Raw genomic sequence first — 24,526 nt, 5'->3', positions numbered from 1 at the left:
ATTCCCTGACTGATCTGAATAAACGTTCATTTGGAGACAATAATAAATATTCAGATGTTCTGCATCGCTGAACGCCAGCAAAGCTGAATGTGTTCTGCAGAATGTCAGAGCAGGTCAACTGGGAATGGAATTTGTACACCATGTTGCGCAATCTTCCTGGTACTATTGTTTTTTTTTTTTTTTAGGTAAAGATATCTGAGAGTTCTAGAGAAACACTGTTTTACTAAATATCTGAAATTAAAAAAATTAAAAATATATATCTATGACTTTTTTTTTTTTTAAATTGATTTATTTAATTCTGGTTCTACACAGCAGGAATAATAGAGCTTGAATAATTCTATGTCGGTCTTGAGCTCCAGTTGCCAAAGTATCCATATTTAAGGTGCCAACAGTAGCTATACCCTGGGCTCCCTCAACATCTAGAACTGGCCAAAACATAGAAAAACGTACGCATCAGGAAAGGCTAGCGTTGTCTTCTTATACAGTAACTCCCATGGAACACAGACAGGTTTGAAAGCGGGTAGCAACCGCCAAATTCCGCCATGATGACCTCTGCCCGGGATTTGTCGAGCCCTGTTTTACACGATTCTCTAGTTTCTACCGATTAGTCACATTTTTGAATATTTTCTAATAATTCATATTTGTTCAGGTTTGGAATTCTTAAAAACCAAAAAAACACAAACAAAAAAACCCACACATTTTGGGTGTTCTAGACAAATGACTAGATATAATATTTCATCTAACACTTTTTACCCGTGAGGATTTAAATTAATTGTTTCACCAGCAACAATACGTCGTGGCTTCACTTGGTTTCAGCAGAACAATTTCCCAAATTGTGAACATTTGGATTTTTCAAGCTGTGGTTGCTGCCAAAGCCCAGGATCACGAGACTCTATTACATAATGGTTTGGTTTGTATGTAATGAAAAGCTTATGGCAAGTTGTATTTCCCCATACAATATATGACTCAAGAGTGATTATATATGACTTTTAAGCATGGAAATCTAGCGTCACATGCACACTGATCAAGAACCCGACTAATACTCGGTATTACGGAAAATACAGTATGATGATATAGAAAGAGAAATATTGACAACAAGATTAAATCAGGTACGAGTCTCGACCTCTATCACTTTTGACCCCATCCACACTATGTTTCTGCCAAGGTTCCATCCACGCCAACCAAGGTCTACTCTGTATACCAGACAAATGATGTCACTCTTCGTATTGGACGTGTCATGAGCTACCTATGAGCTGTAGGGAATTATAGAATTGCTACTGAAGAAACGTATACTTTCGTTTTGTTCTTTCCTCTGAAGGTTTAAATCGCATTCAAATAAAACAGAACTCTGAAGACATTCGTTTCTAGGACAACAGCCTACCGGTGCTGGAATTTTTGTCACATGAGCATTGAATGAATGATCTAATAATTTAACATTATAAACAATTATTTCTAGGAAGGGTTTTTGACATTTCGTTCTAAAAGCGTTATATCCGGGCAGACTATGTGGAACGGTCATCTTTCCTCCTTCCCTGCTGGTAAGTTTGTAGCTTGAAGCCGTCACGCATGTCAATAGAGGCTGAAGTTTTGCTCTCTTAACGTGGTTATCTCGTGAATGAGGTCCCGCTGACTGTCAGGCGCTCTGTTTTAAGACGCCGTCATAATTGTGCATTGGGTTTAATTGAGAGTCTACAGAAAGTATCACAAAGCTCAGGGTTTAACAAGAAGGCTTCCTAACGACGAAGGATTCTAATTAACCTCAACGAGTTATCAACTGGCTGCGAGTTACAGTTCGTTTTAATAGGCACATGGTGGGGTGTATTCACTAAACAGAGTTGTGAGGACAGCCGTGGTTTCAATTCCCTCATTCACTATTATGAAAGGCCAACACTGACAGGTCTCTACGGCAAAGAGGCCGAGCTGACCCTGTATAATGATTTACCTATACATTACACAGGGCCGGCAAAGCCCTTCCCGAAGCAGAAGCTCACCAAGGTTGGCCCTTCATAGTGACATCTAGGAACGGAAACTGCAACTCTCCTGCAAACTCTGGCTTTAGCGAATAGACGTAAACGCGGGGAGCTTACATATTCGAGCACGCATCCAATACACTATATGTAGAAGGAAAAAAAAATAGCCACGAACATAAATACTATAAAAAAATAAGCCTAATACATTTGCGCAACTTCAGAATAAATATAAAGTCCGCGAATAAACATGCAAGAGAAGGAATTACATTTATTTCCATCGCTGCTAGGGCTGCCTCGTGAAGAACGACCATTCGAAATCCTGAGCCGTCCAACCCTTTACTAAGGGGCCGCAACATGCGTTCTCCAAAATGTTGGACACATGGCTCAGAAATTCTTTTAAACATAATATGACCACAGTAAGTGTTCATTTGTTGCAAACAAGTGCTTTCGGTTTCACTGGGAATGGAACATCTGCCATATAGGAACCATATGTTACAAACTCATGCGAGGGAGGGTTATGTTTCAAAACATTAGACATCCACATGGGGACAATTAAAAGGCAGCGCGTCTCAAATGCTCAGAAATCCACAACTATGTAAACGCGACTGAATGAACATTAACCTGCTGGTGAAAGTATAAAGGATACGGCATGATTACATTATCAGTGGGAGAAACCGAAGAAATGATGGGGACGGCACAAAGCAAATGGTCCGGTACAAATACCTATCACATTTTCCCCAGATTATTCTCACTTATGGTCAGAGAATGCAGGGGTTAAGTTTCTCATATTTAATAGACATGTGCAAATGGGCCAAAAAACAAACAAACCCAAAAATGTTTTTTTGCCCCCCCCCCCCGAATTCTGTTCCCTGCCCCTTTGTTTCAGATGAAAATCGGGAAGGTTAAATTATAAAATGAAATTTGTTGTCCGAAGCCCACATTCACTCATTCTTTCACACTCTCATTCACTCTCTCTATCCCGGATAGAGGTGGTACAAAACCCAAGGCCTTTCTTGATCTGAAAGCCTCTGTTTCATTACTTTAAAGGGACACTCCAGCCATTACATGTACATTAACGTATATGAGTGTCACCTTATACTGACATTACCCCTGGAGGAGATATGTCTGGCTGAACTTATCCGTTACTGCCATTAGATTTGGTTTTATTAGAGACCATATTTGTGGTCTAGCACATATCCATATACAAGTTCAGGGTGTATACATAGAACGGAATATTAAATCTCTGCTTTATGGCCATTGCTACAGTTTGGCGACATGTTCGGGTGGAATTGATGGGGGAATATGTCCAACGCATTTTTAATTCAGCTTTTTTTCCCCCCAGCCTAGGCAGTAGGGAATGCATTTAATACCTGTTGCTGTAATGCTGTTTAATGAACGGGGTCAAAAGAAGACCCTGAATAAGAAGGATACAGAAAAAAAAAAAGTGTTAACCAGACAAGCTAAAAAAAATGCTGTGCTGTGCATGACGGGCAGATATTACTTAACGCTGGATATGCCATGTAACATCCTCAAAATTGCAAAAAGGATGTGCATGGTTTCAAAATATATTTTTTCCATCATCAAGAAAATAACCACATTAATCAACGCCATAAACTGGGACACCAACCAGTCACGCAAGCCAAGGTCCTACAACTGCTGATCTCAGCTGGCTACTGGGTGGGCATGATAGGAGTTGCAATCCAACAATAGCCATGGAGCACCATTAAGTGGATCCAGAGCAAGCTTTGGTAGTGAATCAAACCTACCTATTTACTACTACATAAAAAATGGCTGTTTGTTTAAAAATAAATAAATAAATAAATGTTTGTACTATTTGCATTGATTTTAAGGACTAAAATCAATAAGTCCTTAAATAATGCATAGTACTAAATAATAATTAGCAATTATTAAAAGGGCAACAGTATCAGTAAGTAGTAAGGTATCATCAGATTTTCATTATCTTTGCTTTATGTTATTACATGAAGTACAAAGTTATGCTTTTATAATTGTTAAATAGTACAAACTATTCACAGCCTTATCTATAGTGCATTTGAAATGTAAAATGCGTGGCAAAGAAGAATCATAATACAGTTAAATAATTAGCGACATCATCATGTACTTCAACATTTTAAAAATGTACAATTTGATTTCCAGCCTTAGAATTACTTGGAAATTTGGAGTGACAGCCAAAAAACGAAACCAGTAAAGTGATGTCGTGGAAAGACCATCGGGACAGGACAAGTGTCTCGTAACTCTATAAAAAGGAGGCATACTTTATGTAAGAGATATCTCAGAGACGGGAACATGTCTACCATAACTCCGAGAGTGACCTGAACACCAAGGTCAGTGGCTACGGCTGGAAGGGAACTTTTCCAGAGAAGAGATGTCCTCCCGTCATCCCCCTGCAGACCTTTTGTAAGAGAAACATGACCCTTCCATTAGCATGATCTGGCACATAAGCCCATCCAGCTCGCCAGAGGTTGTACAGAAACGCCCGGGCTGGAGCTTACGTGGGCATAACCCCCCCTCCCCAGCGCTGTATACGGTATTACCCCCCCCCCCCATCTGCAGTGACAAAAAAAAAAACAACTTGGTTTTATCTCGTTTTGTTCCAATAAGCTTCCTTTACCTGCAGATCGACAGTGTTGCCAGTCATGTGATCTTCCCCTGCTCAACCACCACACTGATCTGGCGCTTTATGGCAATGCTAACGAAGTCCATTCCACTATAGACTTTCATAAGTCAGACCATCCAGCTGAACGATAGAGACTGAGCCATTCTATACAAAAACTAGAAATGCTTAGGGGAAAAAAAGAAAAGAAAAACATGGCACAATATTTTTGAAAACTTATTTTTGATCAGCAATACAATTGGCAGTAGCTTCCTTTTAAATTGCCTCGATTATTTTCTTGAGCAGGACCCCCTCCTCTGTTGTCTAAATTATATCCTGCAATATAAAGCGATGAACAGCCGGTAGGACCTCCTTACGCTAGGCAGCCTCAGTCTTTCACCGAGACAGGCTCTTACCAGGCTGGTCCCGGCAGGGGAGAAATAATGGCCCAATGGACTGAGTGTCAGACCAGTAATACCACTTTAAAACAGTCCCCCCCCCCCCCCAACAGCTAAGAATTATGGGATGCATGCTGATGGGCTCTGATCTGTAAATGGACAGGAATATAATTAGTTAATATGGGGGGGAAACATGTTCAGCGCAGGGCAGAGCATACAGCTGGTGGCAGTTACCGCAGGACAGTCTCTGCACACCCCGCAGATATACCCAGGGATTAGATGAGGCTATCCACTAAGCAATGGAAAAATCTCCGCTGTACGCATTCAAAATAGCCTTACCCACCCCGGCAGATTTGGAAGACGCGATACACCGATCATGTGGAAATAACGCAAATAAAAAAAAATAAAAAATAACGAACAACCTTAATTTTATTACTTTTATAAACAAATCCACAGTAACATTTTTATTGCTAGTGAGTGACTGCAGATGATAAACTCATAAAGCTTTAAAAAAAATAGTTTCCACTGAAGAAATAAAAAGGAGCATCTAGAAAAAAAACATCTAATGGACGTTCAGAAGAGCAAGGGAGAGAACGAAGGGAAAAAACTTTACCTTTAACCCTTTTCATCCTGAATCATTTCATACAAACGTTTAGGAGCATACTGTCTATACTGGCCGCAAGGGTCCGAGAAGGTTCTTGCAGAGCCCCAGCCTTCCTCAGAACCTTGTTAAGATCGATTAGATTTCCCAGCCCCTTTTCAATATTTTTAATTCATACAAAGTATAACTGAATGAGAGATGATTGCAGCAGAGTCTGGATTTTTTAAATGTAAAAGAACCTAGAATTTGACAACAGCTCAGACCCGTTTGGTCCCATCTAGTCTGCCCGATCTCCTGATGCAAGACTTAATTAGTCCCCGATCTCGTCTTAGATTCAGGAGCAATATGTCCCTGTGCGTGTTTAAATGCCCTTAGTGTAGTAACCTTTACCACTTCTGATGGGAGGCTGTTTCACTTATCTACCACCCTCTCAGTAAAGTTAAAATTCATTATATTAGATCTGGGAGGTACCCCACTAGAAACAAGTCCTTCCTGTGAATGTACGCCGTAAACTACAACCTTCTGCCTCCTTATCATTCAACTATTTGACCAAACCCAAAAAGTGCAATTCATTTTTAAGTCTTATGCCCCAAATACCTTACCGAATCAGCCATTCAGTGGGATATACCGGTCTATTATTTTAATTAGCCCAAGAAATTAAAGTGTCAATAAATGCAGCATCCCCTTCTAGAACATAGTTATTCAGTAGAATTTTAAACACAAACATACAGGTGATCGGAGGACGAAGGCTTCAGCTTGTGACTCCGATCAGTTACAATCTACGTGGCGGGTGCAATGACTAAAGCGGAACGTAGGGTTTATAAGAGTCAAACGGATGGTGTCAAGGGAGGAAAAAGAGGAACGTCGAATGCTCAAGGTTCAATTTAACAAGAAATTAAGCCGAGTCGTAAATTAAATGTTTACATTCACACTCATGATATGTGATGTATAGAGGAACTTAACTCAAACTTATACATGAACCCAGATGGTCCCTGGTCTCCTTGATGGTATGGAGAGCTTTAGAAGTTAGAAGCCAGGCTTATAAAAGCACAATCTTACGCCTTTCTCAAGTGACATCAAGAACAATATTGAGCGATTAAAAACTATTTCCATGCTTTATAAGAGGAATTGATGGATTTATTTTTTTTTAACATAAAACCCCGATCTTGATGCAGGAAATGACTTCTCTACAACTGAATTATGTCATTTGGGAAAGAGGAAACTTTGGGGAGGAAATAAATAAACCTTAGGACGTCAAGCGGTCACTTTCACTGTATTTCATTCAGAATCTCATCTTGCATTCGCAATGTGCATGAATGTGCTGCTGTGCAGGGTCAGGGAATGGTGCGAGTCGCTCTGCTGAGAACATGGAGGCAGAAGAGCTTCTGTTTCCTAGAAAGAGACATGTCTGAAATAATATTTGACGTGACCGCTCCATTATGACATTATTTAAAGCCATGGTTGACGCTCTCCTGTTATATTTAATACTTTGAACATCTCTTGTGGTTTATAGACCTGCAGCGACCTCATAAGTGAGATCAGCCTATGAAGTGCTTTGTGGTGGACATAATGGTATCAGAAACGTCACTTTCCCTACTTACACAAAGCGGGCTCTCACATTCCTCCACGTTTTCCATCCATCGAGCAACAGATGGTTTATATATCATTCTTCCGCCTTAACAAGTCCCCGTATAATCAGTGTTTCCATGAAGACAGATCCATTTGCTATCGCGCTGGACTGACATGGTCAGAATACCAGGAAACCCTAAGTGGGGTATTTCGTTTGCAAATGTTTCCTTTCTAGAGCTTCATTCTCTCAGCGCACTTGAATAGAGATAAGATTAATGAATACCTTGTTTTGACGAGTGGGCCGGCGGGCGAGCTCGTACTCCTTTGTATATGTGAAGGAGTATGTATGTATGTATGCATGCATGTATGCGTTAATATTTATTGTTAAACATAAAGTCACCTGAGTTCAAGTTTTAGAAGCGTACAATCTGAAGGCAGATAGACCCATTCAGGCCACCAAAAAGATTTTCCCTGTGTAATACACAGTCTACCAGGCAACCATTTAGCTAATTGTGACCAATGTACAGGCATGTGACCTGAGCCTCATTGGGCTTCAATCGGGTCCGCTTGTGTTAAAAATGGCCAAATACAGAAATATTTCCTATTTCATGCCAAAAATGTGTACCCAATAGCTTTCCTGGTAAAACATCACTGAGGAACTAGCCAGGTACCCGGTCCATGGCCGCGTACGATCACGTAATTAAAGTTCCAGATATCGAGCTTAAACAATAGGATAGTAAGTAAGCAATTTACTTTTCCAATTACATAAAGCAGGTGGTGCCAGGCGTAGCGCTCATCCAAACGGGGCACGTCCTACGAGAGACAGGCTTTCCGTTAGCACACCTCCGGTGAGCCGGGTCCCGTGACGATGACCTCACGGAAAGAGCTGAATAATTCCGAAACCGGTTGGCGATGAACTCTTATACCTTCCAGGAGTGACTACAAATAATTAAGACGATTTCGCTCTGTATTATTAGGTTGCTCAAGCAGCCGTGCAATTAAAAGAAAACTCCATGAACGATGAAAGTGGTTTATTCACTGCAGTCTGGGTTGGCGTCCTAAATTCAGGAGGCGGGTCGGTACATTTCAAGGGTACATGGCTCCTTATTTCAAGGGTACGTGGGTCCGTCTTTTGAACATAAAGTGATGTTTAAATTCAATAGTTCAGGCACCCAGTGACGCGGTTCATACATAACGAGGGATGAGGTATAATTGATTGTTAGATTATTGTAGAATGTTTATGATGAGAGGGCAGGATGGATATATTTGGTTATCGTCTTATTATAGAGAGTTTCATTCGCTTGGCGTAACGTACAGAGACTGTACACGGGTAATATGGAAGGTATGAGCTGCTGTGGATTCCATCACAAGACAAACTTTTTTTTTTTAGAACCGAAACTGTGGCCGATACCACCGAGTATCTCCTCAGAGTTATTTCCTTGATTACTGCACCTCTTAGAGCCTTTAAACAAAAACACTTTCCCCTCCTGTGGGGACAGATTATTAATCAATCGTTTTCACTATCCAACCTAAAATACGGTACAAGCAAAAGAAAGAATTGGAAATATACTTTTAAAGTGCGTGTATATATACACACACACACATATACGTGTACATATATATATACACACACTAACGTTCAAAGGTTTGGGGTCACTTTGCTTTTTTTCATGGAACGCAAGTAAATTTCTGGCTGTAACATAATTGCAAAAGGGTTTGACGATCAGTTAGCTTTTTAAACTTAAACTTGGATCAGCGAACACAACGTGCCATTGGAACACAGGAGTGATGGGAGTGATAAAGTGACCCCAAGCTTTTATACAGTAGCGTACGCACATATACACACACACTATGCTGTTCACATATTTAAACATATGCATTTTAGAGAGAGCTTTTGCCCATTGTAACATGCATTCACGTGTTTATCTCAGTGTGACGGCGATGCTTGTGAAGCAGACAGCGGCACGCGGTGACATCGTGACTAACCTGTCGGATTTTCGCCAATAGAGGGAGTGAATCGTGTGGCCCCCCGTCTGCACCGTGCAAAGGCATCTTATGACGAGAATAATGGGGACGCAGGGAGATTACCTGCTGCAGCCAACCGGCCCACCAGGCTCTGCCGACAAGACAAGTCTTTAACCCCTGAAACCCATTCTGTATTCAATCTGAATGCTGTTCTGTTATTACAAGAGAATATTAAAAAGGTCTGGGGGTTATCCAGACTCTCCCTGCCCCACCGAGCCTTTTATATAAGCAACAACCCCAGAGACAATTATACATAATGATGTCATATTTCACACGCTGAAACTTCCTAGTATTTCATAGCCCGGTCACAGTTTAGGCTATAGGGTTATTGTTGTCAAAAAGCACCAGTTTTTCTTGGTTGAAAGAATAAAAATGAAAGATCTACTACCGTTTACGCGATTACAGTGCTAAAATTGCAAGTCTTGCTTTGCGTAAGTGGAACCTTTAACCGCCTTTCAAAAGCAGCTCCGACGGCACTAAAATAATCACTGGGGACGAAACGCCGATGAACTCACGGCTGTGGTTCGTAACTTTCCGGGAGGTAACCCGGATTCCAGTATAGATACTGTATAGAAGCACCACCTACAATAAGCACACTTATTATTAGATTTGTTTACGTGAGAATTATAGCGAGGTGATTAAAAACTAATCACTATTAAAATGTTAATCATTCAGAGGAGGAGAAATATTAGGATAAATAGATCATAATATAAAACTAGAGGGTCAAAAGCTCAGATCTAATCCAAGGAAGTTATTTTAATGGACAAAATGTGTGACCCCAACTGTTCTGCCTGTTAAATATGAGCATCCGGTGATTATTCCAAGAGTTAAACATTTCGGATTAATCTGAAATGTTTAACAAGACGCAGGAATACTCTTACGTACTTCTCGTTTGCATCTCGCCATATACGCTCTGGGAAGCCACGCTGAGAATTGAAAAGGCTCCTTCGAAATAACTACTTGGCTTCGGAAGACATTTTCCTTACGGTTTGGTTTTAAAAGACCCCGGTGTCTATTTTTAAACAAAGCGCTCATTCAGCGATTAAAGCGCACATTGTTTCGTTTGGACCATTCATTCGCCCGCACGCTGACTCACAGTCACAGCGGCAGCCTGCATTACTTGGCTACTTTCTTTACTGCATGTCGGATCCGCGGTAATCTTAAGGAATGAGCCGGCTTTAGGATTGTCCTCTTCTGAATCAATTCTTCTTAATGAGTTGATTCAGCAGTATTGTAGGACGTGTACAACTCCTTCCCTGACCGACTAAATCATTCACACGCGGCTAAGGAGTTTGTGGCAGGAGAAAAAAAAACAAAACACCCACGTCTTTAAGAAATGACTAAAATTAAAAGTAGAACAGTTTGTCAATCATCAGACGCTGCTACATGCACTATAGCTAGCTTCAGTTTTATTCTGTGTGCCGCTTATGCTGTGGTGCACCCTGACTGGATCCTTTCGGTCGCCTTTACGGAGTGCTGGAAGCATGATCTGCCATGGGTTTCAGGCCACGTATTACTGGCCCGGGCTTTCCCCCAATGCTTACATATTCCAGTCCTCTCTGGCAAGTGAATCGTTAATCAGGAAAACTCAAAAACATTAATCCGTCACGCTTATTTTTTTGATATCAACACTGAAGTCTCCCTTTCTTATACCAAAGCAGAGAGATTCTATGAGAAGTCAGAGCCCACTCACGGTAGAAGCTGATTACCTTCCAGGCCTGGACTGGCCACCGGGCAAATGACCGCCCCCCCACTCCAGAGACAGATCAGGCGGTGCAGCGCGCGGCCAGCACTATACCGGGGCAGAAAAATGCGGTGTGCGCTCGCACATCCCTCGGCCGCAACTACGTTATTAGGCGGCAGGTGGCTTTAAAGAGACCAAGTTAACTCGAGCTGGCCCTTCTAACGTCCAAATATTCTCGAAGAATCACTGTGCAAAACAGATTGCTTTATAGGCGTGCTACCTACCTGCACGCCTCATTAGTGTATACGCGGTTATATCATATGCCGGGTTCTAATGTTTGCTGCTTTCAGGCAGCTGCATTTTAGCGATTTGTTCTCGCTCTGTTATCTTGGTGCAATCTACTAAATGAACAACCCAACTCCTCATCATACTGCCTGTGGTGAACAATAGAATGGCTCAGTCTTAGTCACTCAACCAGACACTAGTGAAAGTTGAATGTAGGCAGAACGGACTTCATTAGCATTGCCATAAAGCATCAGCTCAGTGTGGTGTTTGAGCCAGGAAAGGAGAGAAAACGATATGACCAGGGTGTATTAGTGTATACAGCACTGGGGTGTATGCTCCAGGGGAATATTATTTCCATTGGAAAAGTGTTTATTCACTAAAGCGCTCGTTTGCAGGAGCGTTGTAGTTTTGCCTTCTAGCCCCAGAGAGCGTCTCCGGCCAGAGACTCCTCTGTGGGCCAAACAATATTAATGGCCGACTGCTAGAAGCAGCCAACCAGCTCTTACGAAAGTGCTGTCATTGTAATCAATGGGAGAGACTTTCTCCAGGCCAGCGCTAGGAGGTGGTGAGAGGGGCAAATGCATACGCGGGGATTCAGCTGAATGCCAGGTTCATATGATGGCGGCGGTGCCCCCTTAAGGCTCATTATATCATAAACATTATTCTGATGCGTAAATAACTTTGTAACTGTGCGGAGTCAGACAAGATCAAAATAATATTTGTCACATTCCTTTCCCTGACCTTCTCCAAATGACCGACAGGACATTCAGCCTCAATTCTTTATCTTTTATTGGTTTGTTGCGATGGAAAGAAATTATAAAAGTATTTAAAGCGTTACTGTGTCTGGGGCAGAGTCCAAGCGAGCTAAAAAGGTCACATGAATCCCCGGGATGGAAAAAAACGGTTAAAAAACAGTCTGTGCCCTGCGCCCAACCTTGGTCTGAGATAATCTCCCTTACAGAAGGAAGAACAAAACAAGAGCAATTAAACCATGAAATGCCAGAGCCGGGGTGCCGACTGTCACAAACACCGCGGCAGCCAAATCAAACACGAGATAAAGCGATCCGAATATCTTCACGGCTTTCTGGAGAAAACACGACGTACCCTGCGACGGATCCCAACCCCGGAGACCGCAGATCGTCACACCAAATAAACCGGACTTATGGCTCCAAAAGGCAGCATATGCATTGATTATATACCTGTATGGAAGCAGCCAGAGCAAAGGGCCAACCAGGACAGCCTTATACTCATTCCATGCATGTTTAAATTGCTTCGCTGTATTGACCTTTACCACTTCTGCTCGACGGCCACTCCACTAATCTACCACCCTGACCGTTGAAAATCACTTGTTTTGCAAACAGACCCCATATATATTTGAGCGAAACCTATCAACATAGAATTTGACAGCAGATAAGACAACGCAGTCTGCCCATTTTTCCCCACAGACCTTGACCTTTAAAAGTCCTTGGACTTGTCTTAAATCCAGGAGTCATATGCCTATCCCCTGTATGTTTAAATCCCCCCCGCTGCATTAGCTTCTACCAATTCTGTTGGGAAGCTGTTCCAGATATCTACCGCCTCTTTGTAAAATCAAACTTCCTTACAGCCCACAGTTGGAAAAACAGTTAACGTACATGAATTAGTAACCATCTGCGAAGGGTATGTTAATGAATAGACCGAAGGCACACGGATTGTTAGAGATTATTTTAAAACTTTTTTCTAGCATCAGATAAATATGTTTGGAGTATACTGCGCTCATTTCGCATGACTGGCAGCATCAGACGCCTCGGGGTCTGCAGAGAAAAGGAGATAAACAGGTTTTTGTCAATTCTTACTCTCCCCTCGGGTGGGCTGCGCTGGAGGGTTTTCCCCGGGACTGTCCCCTTAAGTCAGGGGTGTCCAAGTTTTTTCTGCAGTGGGCCACTTCATCAGAATTGTATACGTGCGCGGGCCGCACTCATTTTTCACTGTGACAAAAAATATGGCCTTTAATAAAATATGCAGATTAAAATAAAGTAAAATGACACAAAACCTTTACTCTTCCTCTCACTGATTTCTGGGCCTTGAAAGTTTTGCGACTACAAATTCAGGATTCCCTAGATTTATTCTAGGGATGAACTAAAATGAAAATTCTGGACCAAAACATTCAGGGTTCACTTAGCCAAAACCGAAAATGAATAATCATTCATTCACAGATTCATTCCCTCAATCACACACACTCATTCAAACACCCTCCCCACCCCCTTACCTGCACTGCAGCTCCTCGATGCCGCTCACAGACTTCAGCAGGGGGCGCGGCCTCCCTCTGCCAAAGCACAGAGGAAGTAGGATGTCACATGAACTCCGCTTCCTCTGTGCAGTCCAGAAGACCCTCCCACAAGTAAGTAGCAGGGCTTGAGGTGCGGCTCGCGTAAGATCGGTTGCCCTGGCTGCCGATACTTAAGGCAGGGACGTCCAACATGCTGCCCGCGGGCCAAATGCGGCCCGCGGGCAGCATGTTGGACGTCCCTGCCTTAAGTATTTAACGTTCCTGACAGCCCCACAAAAGAAAGCTTTTTAAACCCTTCCATTCGGTTGCTGTCCCCCCTCGTTGAGCATGCGCTCTCTGTCGGTGGAAGGCAATTCATTCAGGTACATCGGAAAATAGCTGGGTTCAGGCAAAGGGGCAAACGAAAGACAAATCCTGCGGACCACCCCATATATTGGCAAGGGGGACAGCATGGCAATGATGCATATGATAGCTGCGGCGTCCCTTAAACTACAGCTCCCATAATGCCTGTAACCGCAGTCTCGCTGAACAGCATTTGGGTTGAAAATTGCGGGCGAAGCTATATATGGCCATAAAGTGCGACGGAACCCCCAATATTTATGCCTTAGATGGGTTTTTCCATGAATGCTGGGTATTCACTGAATTCTTGCTTCGTTTTGTTAGAGAAACCACCTGTTTGGTGCCATTACTCAACATTAAATGATAAATCCTAGCACTGGACTGCATTAACACAATTTAGTTTTATTTTTGAAAACAAGGTACTTTATAATATTCACCAGCCTGCATCTGACCTCCAATGCGATTGGTTCCTTGCTGTGCCTTTCTAATTATTTATTAATGTATTTAAAACTGGTGGAGGATATTTCAAGAGAAGAGGAGAGTTCATTAAATTGGATTCATAAATGCTGCTCAATTTAAAAAAAAAACAAAAACAAAACAAAACAGACAAAAAGATAATCAGACCTTTTAATACTACATCTTAATAAGATATATTTAATGTAACACTTGCTGATAAGTAACAGTTCTATCAGCCCAGCAAAACATATCACATTAAAATGAGTGGAGTCTCCCCCTTGTGGCTTTCAGAATAACTGCACCCTGGACTCGGAAGCGGGTTTTGTGAATGATGCAGTCATGTTTATTGGTGAAACGCCCTAAGAAGTAGAACGAGTAGTGCCGGAGGACGTAAATTATCGAGTACCATTTGATTTTTAGCGTAAATTAGGGTTATTTACTAAGGGGAGAATCAGCAGGAGTTTTGCCAACCATTCCTTGACACTATGAAGAGCCAACACTGTAAGGGTTGAGCTGGCCCTGTGTAATGTATAATTCAATGGGTGAGGAATCTCACCGATTTAACTATACATTATACAGGGAGAGTGAAACTTTAAGGAATAAGCTTTGAGACCTCAGAAAGCTTATGCGACTCTACATCTTTCTATATATTGGCCCAATAAAAGGGTCTTACTTTTAAATAAAGATCATTTGGTATAGACATGTCCCCACAGAGCTGCCCTGCAGCCTGCAATATGCCTATTCCATGTGTGTTTCAATTCCCTTACTGTGTTAACCTCTACCACTTCTGCTGAGGGACTGTTCCACTTATCTACCACCACAATGGCGCAGCTCCGTGATATACAGTACTTGTCGGCGCACCGGTGTTCAGTAAATCTACGCAAGGCGTATTCCACATTTCTTACCTTTTAATCATCAGCCGAGTTCAGATACGGGAGGCACTGGACATAATAAACACATCACCCGGGGTGTGTTAGGGAAACTTCTCCCAGCCCTTGTTAGTTTGTAATGGAAATGTTACTTTTAATTACTTGGCACAAAGGGCTTCTATAAAAAAGTATGTTTGCCGACTCCTCATACACATGACCCAGTTCATAACGTTAGCACACGCCGGCAGCTCCGTGTGTACTCCTCGTATTCCCCTTAAAAAGGGACAGCATGACGTCCCTGAAATTAGAGTACTTCTTCCCAAAAAAAAGTTACCTTAGGGAGAAGCTGCAGCCTCCCCGCTGTGGTACAATTCTCTCCACTGATTGGTTGCTTCTAGCAACCAATCGCTGTTATAAAAATTGTTTCACTGAAATCAATGGGGGAAGCAATGGGTTACCAACCCCGCTGATGGAAAACCTTCCCCAAATAAATTATTCTAATCGCTTGCTTTTAGACAAAAAGTAACACATTTTTGAGGTGGAATCGTAACAAATTCCTGTTTTGGAGAGCTGAACACCTGAAACAGGATCTGCCGTCTACTTACAGGGCGTACCGTCCCCAGTCAGCGCCAAAACCGCCCGGTCAGAGACGGTTTGCACCGGAATCCAGAGCCATCCGAAAAGATCTGGACCAACATCTGCATTCCGCCCCGAGATGTGTAACTCAACCTCCGCTGTATCGCCTACAGGAGACAAGCGACGCGGCTCACGCTCCCAATGTAACGTGTTTGGGGCAATAACATGTGTTCCTGCCGCCGGCTCCGCTGGGCTTCTTGTGATTGGCGTACGATGTTATGCACACAAGAAATATTAACAATAAGAATAACTCATTCTTAAAGCGGAAACCCCCACCTTCTTTCCCACCCGCGGGATATTTATGTCGCCAGCGGGGTGTTTATGAGTTTATGTAGGTTTTGTTACTTGAAGCAGTAAACATAGTTTTGCAGGGCGTCTCTTAGCTCCTGTTTTCCCGTCTTCTTAGCCAGACTTCGGCCCCCGAGGAGCGGGATGAGCCCGAGCGGACACCAGACACGATATACGGGAAATCGGGGTACTGTTGCAAATAAAGGGGTAGCTGTTGGGAGATGTGGGGTTTTAACTCTCTCATTATGAAGGGCCCATCAACAGCAAGTAGGGCTGGGCCGGCCCGGTGTAATTTGATGTTAAAGAAAACCCATTTAACTATACATTATACAGGGTCAGCTAAGCTCTTCCTGCAGCAGAAGCTCGCTGGGGTTGGACCTTCACAATGTAAAGCCAAGGAGAAACAGAACTCTCCTGCATTACGCAGAGCCAACTCGGCCAGGAGAAGGTCCCGGGTCGGAGCGTCATAATACATAGAGAGAATAGGGAAGCTGAAGTCGCTAACTCATTGGCAGACTCAGAGTTTAGTAGACACAGCCCAAAGTGACCATTTCTCTTGACATTTAAGGACCATAATAATACACAGACCAAGGAGCAATTTTATTTATGAATCTGAAACATGTGTAAGGCATCTGGTTTCACACCTACATACACGGTAATCTCCCAAAAGGGATATCAGGTTTGTAAAGGAGTTATATTAGATCGTAGTTCTGTCTACTGACTCAAAACGATCTCCATCAATAAACGTTAGAGACGAGACTAGGGAAAGATTAGATACATTGGATAGAATTAGTGCGGAATTGTGAAGTCACGGAATCAGACATTATCCTGTTTCCACACACGTCGGAACGCTAAATGAACTGCATGCTACAATATCGCTCGCTTTCCACTAAGATCTATGGAAGTATTTACTGGGGAAAGAACGGCGAGCTCTGGTGCTGTTTACAGAGCAATTTCTGGGAAACCAAAAAGTAACGATACTGAACGGTCACATTTCTGACATGGATACTGACCATAAATAAGATTAAACCTAATGTGTGTATTAAAAACTCAGGTACTCACTGGCAAAGAATCTATATCAAGATCTTTCATACATCAACAAGGCCGTCTAGAAAATTCGACAAATCCTGTTGTATACACAAATATAGGGTTATTTTACCAGCACAGCCAGTAATCAACCCTTTGGAGTGGCCATAGGCTAAATACCGGCAATGCAAAGTCAGATTTTTTTTTTTTGTTGCGGAGGGGAGGAGGGAAGGCTTCCTCAAAAGGCCTTGTCAACTGAGCTAGTAGTGGGGAGAAGAGGCAAGAGGAGAACTGACCAGGAGAGGTTGGCGGGGGAGGTAGGGAGACATTGAGAGAGAGAGGCTGAAAGAGTGTGAGTGAGAAAGCATGAGTAGGAGCATGAGAGAGTAAGAGTGAGTGAGCTAGTGAGAGTGAAAAAGCAACAAAATGCAAAAGAAAATGATTGTGTATCACCGTCAATGTTTGGCTCGGTATACAATGATGGGAGTTATGGTTTGCCACCCGCAGTGTCTGGATCACTATATAATGATGAGAGTCGTGCTGTACCACTGTCAGGAAGCACCTGTACCAAGGAGCCTGAAGCTCAACCGTAGGTTCATGCAACATTCAGTGGCTCCGCCCCTTCTGTGTATCCACCCTTTGTGGCTCACAAGAGCAGAGCACTCCTCTCTGTCTGTCCCAGTATGTCTTGACATGTATACATCATTTGTATATTGTCCATTGAGAACAGCACCAAAGGAATCTGCTGGCGCCCTATAAATAAAAAGTAAACATTTCCCACATTCCAATGGACCGAGGGGGCAAAAAGTATAAATTACCAATGAAAATACTTAATTTTACATTTCAAGGGTATTGTTTTAAAACGAGATAAACACCAGAGGAATAAGCACAGACCTTGGCATTGGACAGCTGGGTCACTCGCTGACAGCCCCTCATACTCACGCGATTTGGTCGTGCCGGGGGCTGCATTTACGTCATTTGGGGTGAACTGCCTGCTAATATACTCTGCCTGGATTTCAATCCCTCGTCCCAACTAAAACCGGTTCTGGCAGTAAACACCGCTCCATGACACCTCTCTTATCCACAGATAATTCATTGGACATGAAAGCCAATGACTGAATCAAACCTTTTAAAACCTGCTTTCTGCAAGCATAAGGAATAATTAAGCCCATATTAACACACACACGATAAACCTGTCCATTAGCTTACACTTATATTAATATTTAATGCAGGAAATGTCTTTTTCCCCACATTCTCAGATTTAATGTATTTTTGTGTCAAATATGTATTTTAGCCATTCAAGTCTTAGAAGGATAAATTGGTTATCGATTAACTCGGATTGGATAAAGGACTGAACCCAGCAGAAACCGGTCAATGCCTTTAGCTAGCTAGTCCTTCAGACCAACCGGTTATTTAAGAACCGGTGGACAATTCCGCAGAGTGTTTTAGGAGAAACAGCGGAGCAGCCTCTCAGTAAAAGTGGTAGAAGTTAAACGTGCATGGGGTAGGTGAAAGGCTATCCTGAATATATAAAATAAAGTTCTTATAAGGGGGAAAAAGCTTTGATACAACTATTGAATATCAGCTCTTCTGGATTTTGTTGTATTTATAATAATTGATAGGAGTCAGAATGAAAAACTGAATTCTATGGAACCAGCTATTCTTCTTACAGATCTCTATACACAATAAAGCGCCCACACAGCGACCTCTAGTGTTTGTTTTAATAACTACACACAACAATCGCGAATCAGACGCAGGCTTGTTACCGAATATAGATGGATGAATGGCCATGTGAGTATGGTATATATCGTATATTTCTCCACATTGTGTGTGTAATTTATGTGTGTGTGTGTGTAATTTGTGTGTGTGTGTACACTACCAGGCTTATAAATTACACAAATACACGTATGGGCAGTGAATGAACCACAATGTAACGCATTACAGGGTGCTGGCACTACAGGCTCTGGGTATTTAAGATATTGACGTTAGAATACATGCCGAAGCTCTGCCTGGCTATTAGTGCTGATAATGCTTTCTGTATTGAAACAAGATTTCTGGAACTTGGTTTTTTTCTAGATTTCTGTCTGTTTTTGTTACAAATATTGGTTTTAAATGTTAAAATATATGAAATGGTGCATAGACGCTCTGAAAGTAGATTTGGAATTTGAACTCAGAGGCAGGGCCGGCCTTTGCTGTGTGCGACCGCCGCCAGGGGGCGCCGCCCCGGGGTCCGCCTCCGCCACGGGGTCCGACTCCACCGTAGCGTACCGCTGCTGCCAGCAGCGTACCTTGGGGGGGGGCGGTCCGCACCGGGTGCCGCTCATCGGGGGGCACCCGGCACCCCTCCAGAGACGGACAGTAATGTCCGGCGCTGGAGGAGCAGGCTCGCAAGGGAGCGGTATCGGAGGTCTTTAACAGACCTCCGGCTCCCTTGAGTGATTTTAATCCGGTTCAAGGATCTCCGACCTCCGATACCGCTCCCTTGTGATCCGCGCGGCAACAGCTGCTGTGCGCCGGGGTTTGTTGTCAGATCCCCGCGCACAACACTGAAGCCGCGCCCACCGCTGTCCGTGCCCTCTGACCCGGAAGAAGACAGAAGAACTGAAGAAGAGGAGGAAAAGGAGCTGTAAGGAGAAAAGAGGAAAGGTAGGAAAGCATTCAGTGAGAGTGGATTAGTGTATGTGTGTGTGGATTGGTGTATGTGTGTGTGGATTGGTGTATGTGTGTGTGGATTGGTGTATGTGTGTGTGGATTGGTGTATGTGTGTGTGGATTGGTGTATGTGTGTGTGGATTGGTGTATGTGTGTGTGGATTGGTATATACCGTATTGGCTCGGATATAGGCCGCCCCCGTATATAGACCGCACCCTAAAAGTTTGGTGCTTTTTTTTTTTAAAGAAAAAGTTTTTTTGGTGTAATTGGTGTAAGCGTGGGGATTGGTGTAAGCGTGGGGATTGGTGTAAGCGTGGGGATTGGTAAATGTGTGAGAGTGATGGGTGTTATGCTGTACCATTTCCAATGTCTTTTTCATGATCTAATTATAACTCCCATCATTCTATACTGTTCCATACAGAGCTGGAAGGCAGAGGCCTTGCACCCCCACCGCAGGACTCCTGAAAGGTAAGTGTACTTCAAAGAGGGAAAGGGTAGATAGTTAGGAGAGGGTAGATAGGGAGAAGGGAGTGAGAAGGGGTAGATAGGGCAATCATACTCCTATCATGCCAAGTCTGCGAGTAAATCCTGGAATCTGGGTATGCCTGGGCATGATAGGAATGTGATTGCTGTTAATCATACATATATATATATATATATATATATATATATATATATAATATTATTTAATTGTTTTGTCCTATTTTGGTATGTTACTTAGTTTAAATAAAAGTGTTTTTTTATGGTGTGTGGGGGGGGGGTCATATTCGGTTTTGGCCAGGTAAATGCTGCACTTTCGGTTTCAGTCCAGAATTCATTTCGGTGCATCCCTACTACTAAGCCAGACAATGAAGTGGTAGGCCTTGACCCCATCAATGTTTGGCGTAGTATATCGTGATTGGGGTTTTGTTACAAGTTTTTATTCCTTTCTTTTTTTGGGATGGGGGGGCGCCAGAGGAGTAGTCCGCACAGGGCGCCAGAACACCTAAGGCCGGCTCTGCTCAGAGGCAACAGATTTTAGTTTCTGATTGAGTCATTCACATGGAATCACATATCACATACAATTCACTCAATACAATTAGGACACTCAAACTGCAGCTCTAACATGAGGTGGAGCTGGTGAAGAATACCAAAAACCGACCAAATACCAATACCAAAGTTTGACTGCTTGTTACATATCATCATCATCATCATTTTTGTGCTAAATGATCAACTGGATTTTACACGATGTGCAAGATATAACATTAAGGAGATGGCTATTATAACCTGACATACATATGAAGAAGGGACCTCAGAGGTATTAAACATTAAATGTCTCTTGGGGCTCATTGGACCAGGTACCGTATTTTTCGCTCTATAAGACGCACCTGCTGATAAGACGCACCTAGATTTTAGAGGAGAAAAAAAAGGAAAAAATATTTTGAGCTAAAAAATGGGCTAAAATATTTATTACAATAACTGAATAAGCTATGAACACAGTAAGACACACACAGTAAGACAGACACAGTAAGACACACACAGACACAGTGAGACACACACAGACACAGTGAGACACACACACACAGTAAGACACACACAGTAAGACCTCCCTCCCTAACCCCCCCTTCTCAGGATCTCCCCTCTAACTCCCTAACCCCCCCTTCTCAGGATCTCCCCTCTAACTCCCTAACCCCCCCCTTCTCAGGATCCCCCCCCCGCCCCGGTCACTTACCTTAAACTCCTGTGTTGGAAGCGTGAGGCGTTTGTCTCGGGTGCCGGCGCTTCACTGCTGAGCGCCGGCGTCTGACGTCATATGCCGGCGCCCAGCGTAAAGCGCCGGCACCCGAGACAAACGCTTCCAACACAGGAGTTGAAGCGCTGAGGCAGGCGGCGGTGGCGGCCGCCGCCAGCAAAGGATTCCTGTATATCTGTCAGGCAGGGGGGCCCGAGAGTTGCCGAGCGGTTGTCTTCAGCAACCGCTCGGCACCCCTTGGGCCCCCCTGACTGGCAGAAATCCAGGACTCCTCTGCTGGCGGCCGCCGCCGCCTGCCTCAGTTGCGACCCCGGATTTATCGGCGTATAACACGCAGGTAGGGTTTAAGCTCCGGATTTTAGTTAAAAAAGTGCGTGTTATACGCCGATAAATACGGTATATCGTTGCCCCCCCCCTCCCTGCGTGCGTGCATCTTCGCTCCATAAGACGCGGCTGATTTTTCATCCTACTTTGGGAGGAAAAAAACTGCGTCTTATGGAGCGAAAAATACGGTAATTCAAATAATCTTGCGTTTTCAGTTATGATCACAAACCCAAGTATCCTCTGCTTCCAACGGAGAACAAGCACCAAAACTTAGACAACATAACGTCAGGAACCCGTTTCTTATTATAATGGAAATACAAAAATTATATGATGTCATTTTCACCTGTAACCTCTCAGCACCTGGCAGCTGACGCCCTCTCCACGGCCGCCTCGCACCCTGTCCTGAGATTCACTTAGAGGGAGTACAGCGGGAAAAGCGCAGCTAACAATTCATAGAGCTATGAAAACGGCAGCAAGCAGAACGGTGGGTTTACTTTAAAGGGGGCTCCTCCGTCCCCGGACAGCCTCCTCCACAAAGTAATACAGAACACTTAGAGGGTGGTAGATACATGGAGCATGCTCTCAGCAGAGGTGGTGGAGGTTACTACAATGAGAGAATGTAAACATGCATGGGACCAGGCATATGACTCCTGTATCCAAGACGAGACCAACAACTGATTACGGTCAGAGTCTGACATCAGGAAACAGGGCAGAAAGAATCTGACAGCTGATAAGAACCAACGTTTCTGTGTTCTGAGCGGAGATCTGAGCTTCTGTAACCGGCCCCCAAATCCGGCTGCACTGTGCCGAGGGCCACATGCATCAATGTTTTCAACAGCATGTGTGACATGAGACGGCGAGTACTGCTGGGAGTACGCTCCCTTCATACAGAAAAGGGCACATGTAGCGTGTGCTGAACACACTGACATACACCCTGCGTGTGCCGCAGCGGACTCTATTCTTACGGAGATGTATAGCGCAGCAACCCAATATCTGCTGCCTCGCACAACGCATTCAGAAATATCGCTGGTCAACAGGGCGTCACGTACCTGCAAACACAACGGCACCGGTACCTGGGTTATACCGGTACTGGAAACACAGATGTGCGATCTTGTACTATTCCTGCGCATTTAAAAATCTGCCCCATCTGGTCTGCCTACGGAAACCGTATGCCTACCCCATTCATGCTTAAATCCGCTCACTGTATTAGCCTCTACCACTTCTGCTAGGAGGCTGTTCCACTTATCTACCGCTCAGCGAAGTAAAATACCCTTACATTACATCTAAGCCTCTGAATCTCTAGTTTTTTTTCGACCCATCCTTTGAAATATTGATTACTTTTATTTATAGAGCGTCAGCAGACTCCATACAGCTGATACAGCAGGGGGGGGGGTCAACATTAATGTTTACACGAAGCAATAGGACTAACCCATTCTACGACATACTGGTACAGGAGTTTACAACCTATTATTGTACTTTTCCCTTTATGTATTTAAACCCTGTTCTGATCTCTCTACCTCTCCCCTGGTGTACCAGACCACACATCACATACCCCAATATACATTAGACATGCTTGGTCTTATCAACCTGCTTAGACCCTGTTTCTGTACATACACGGCTAGTCTGTGCTGTAATATCCTCATCCAATCCTTGGAAGCGTCACCGTACAACACGCAAACACTAAACACTTGATATGTGCGAGCTACTAGTAAAGTGATAGCCCCCTTTACATGGCAACAAGCCAGTATGGCCGGTATCCCTGTATTAAGTAGACTGGGCAGCACTCCTGTATTAGCCGGCTGGAGTGCCCCCAATATTACAAAAGTCGTGTTTCATATATTTCACATCACCGCCTTCACAGCTTATCATACGCTTACACGTGGAGAAAGGTTAGCAATATGTTTCTTCTTTGACACAAGAAGAACAAATGTGGGGTCTGGTCTGTCAACCCCATACAGGGGGGCATCGTGTCATCAACCAAGCACTCCATATGGATCAAGCTGCCCCCCCCATTAATACAACATGTGGGTTTCCCTATCTACATACAATACGGCATTCTACATGACTTACCCAGGGGCATCCAATGAGTAAACACTGTTACCCCCAGTCCCTCGCAGTACACAGTGAATTGCACCCAAGGGGCAAGTGTTGGGGTGCTCTGTCCCTCTGTGTGCACCCCAATATAAGCCCCGCTACCCCAGCTGCACTGCACATTACACACCCTGGCCTATATCCCAGATTACACAAAATGGAGTGACATTTCCCCATAAAACAAAGCCTGGGGCACCCCCCTTAGCACCCCCATACCACACAGGCAGCTGCTTATACCCCCTCTCTGCACCCCCATACCACACAGGCAGCTGCTTATACCCCCTCTCTGCACCCCCATACCACACAGGCAGCTGCTTATACCCCCTCTCTGCACCCCCATACCACACAGGCAGCTGCTTATACCCCCTCTCTGCACCCCCATACCACACAGGCAGCTGCTTATACCCCCTCTCTGCACCCCCATATCACACAGAAAGCTGCTTATACCCCCCCCCCGACAGAGGCCCCAAACAGGAGGCTCACCCTGCACAGGCCGTCCGTGAAGACCCCGGCGTCCAGATTGCAGCAGATCCCGGCGGTGGGCAGGGCTCGCAGGTCGATGTCCTCCATGTCTATGTCCACAAAATCCCAGTCATTACCAGTCTGCGGCTCGGGTCCGGGGGGCTGGGCACCCTGACATCCGGCACACTCCCTCAGGGTCTTCTCCATGGCTTGCGAGCCTACACAGGGCCCGAAAGGCGT

The 24,526-nt window shown here is 43.9% G+C and overlaps 1 protein-coding gene across 1 annotated transcript in view; it reads right to left on the bottom strand.

The window, feature by feature from the left end:
- The window catches only part of LOC149275854 (calcipressin-1-like), a 43,102-nt gene extending 18,687 nt beyond the window's left edge, over positions 1 to 24,415 (bottom strand). The window contains exon 1 of the mRNA XM_089504237.1: positions 24,308 to 24,415. Within this exon, the coding sequence (XP_089360363.1) occupies positions 24,308 to 24,394 (87 nt within the window). The 5' untranslated portion in view covers positions 24,395 to 24,415. The remainder of the gene's footprint in view (positions 1 to 24,307) is intronic.
- Between the last annotated feature and the right edge of the window lie 111 nt (positions 24,416 to 24,526).

This window comes from Sceloporus occidentalis, unplaced genomic scaffold, assembly GCF_023333645.1.
Source record: "Sceloporus occidentalis isolate IW3139 unplaced genomic scaffold, rSceOcc1.0.p SCAF_262, whole genome shotgun sequence".
NCBI lineage: Eukaryota > Metazoa > Chordata > Lepidosauria > Squamata > Phrynosomatidae > Sceloporus > Sceloporus occidentalis.
The sequence above is the reverse complement of the archived record's forward strand: the minus strand, read 5'-3'. Positions and strand labels throughout refer to the sequence as shown.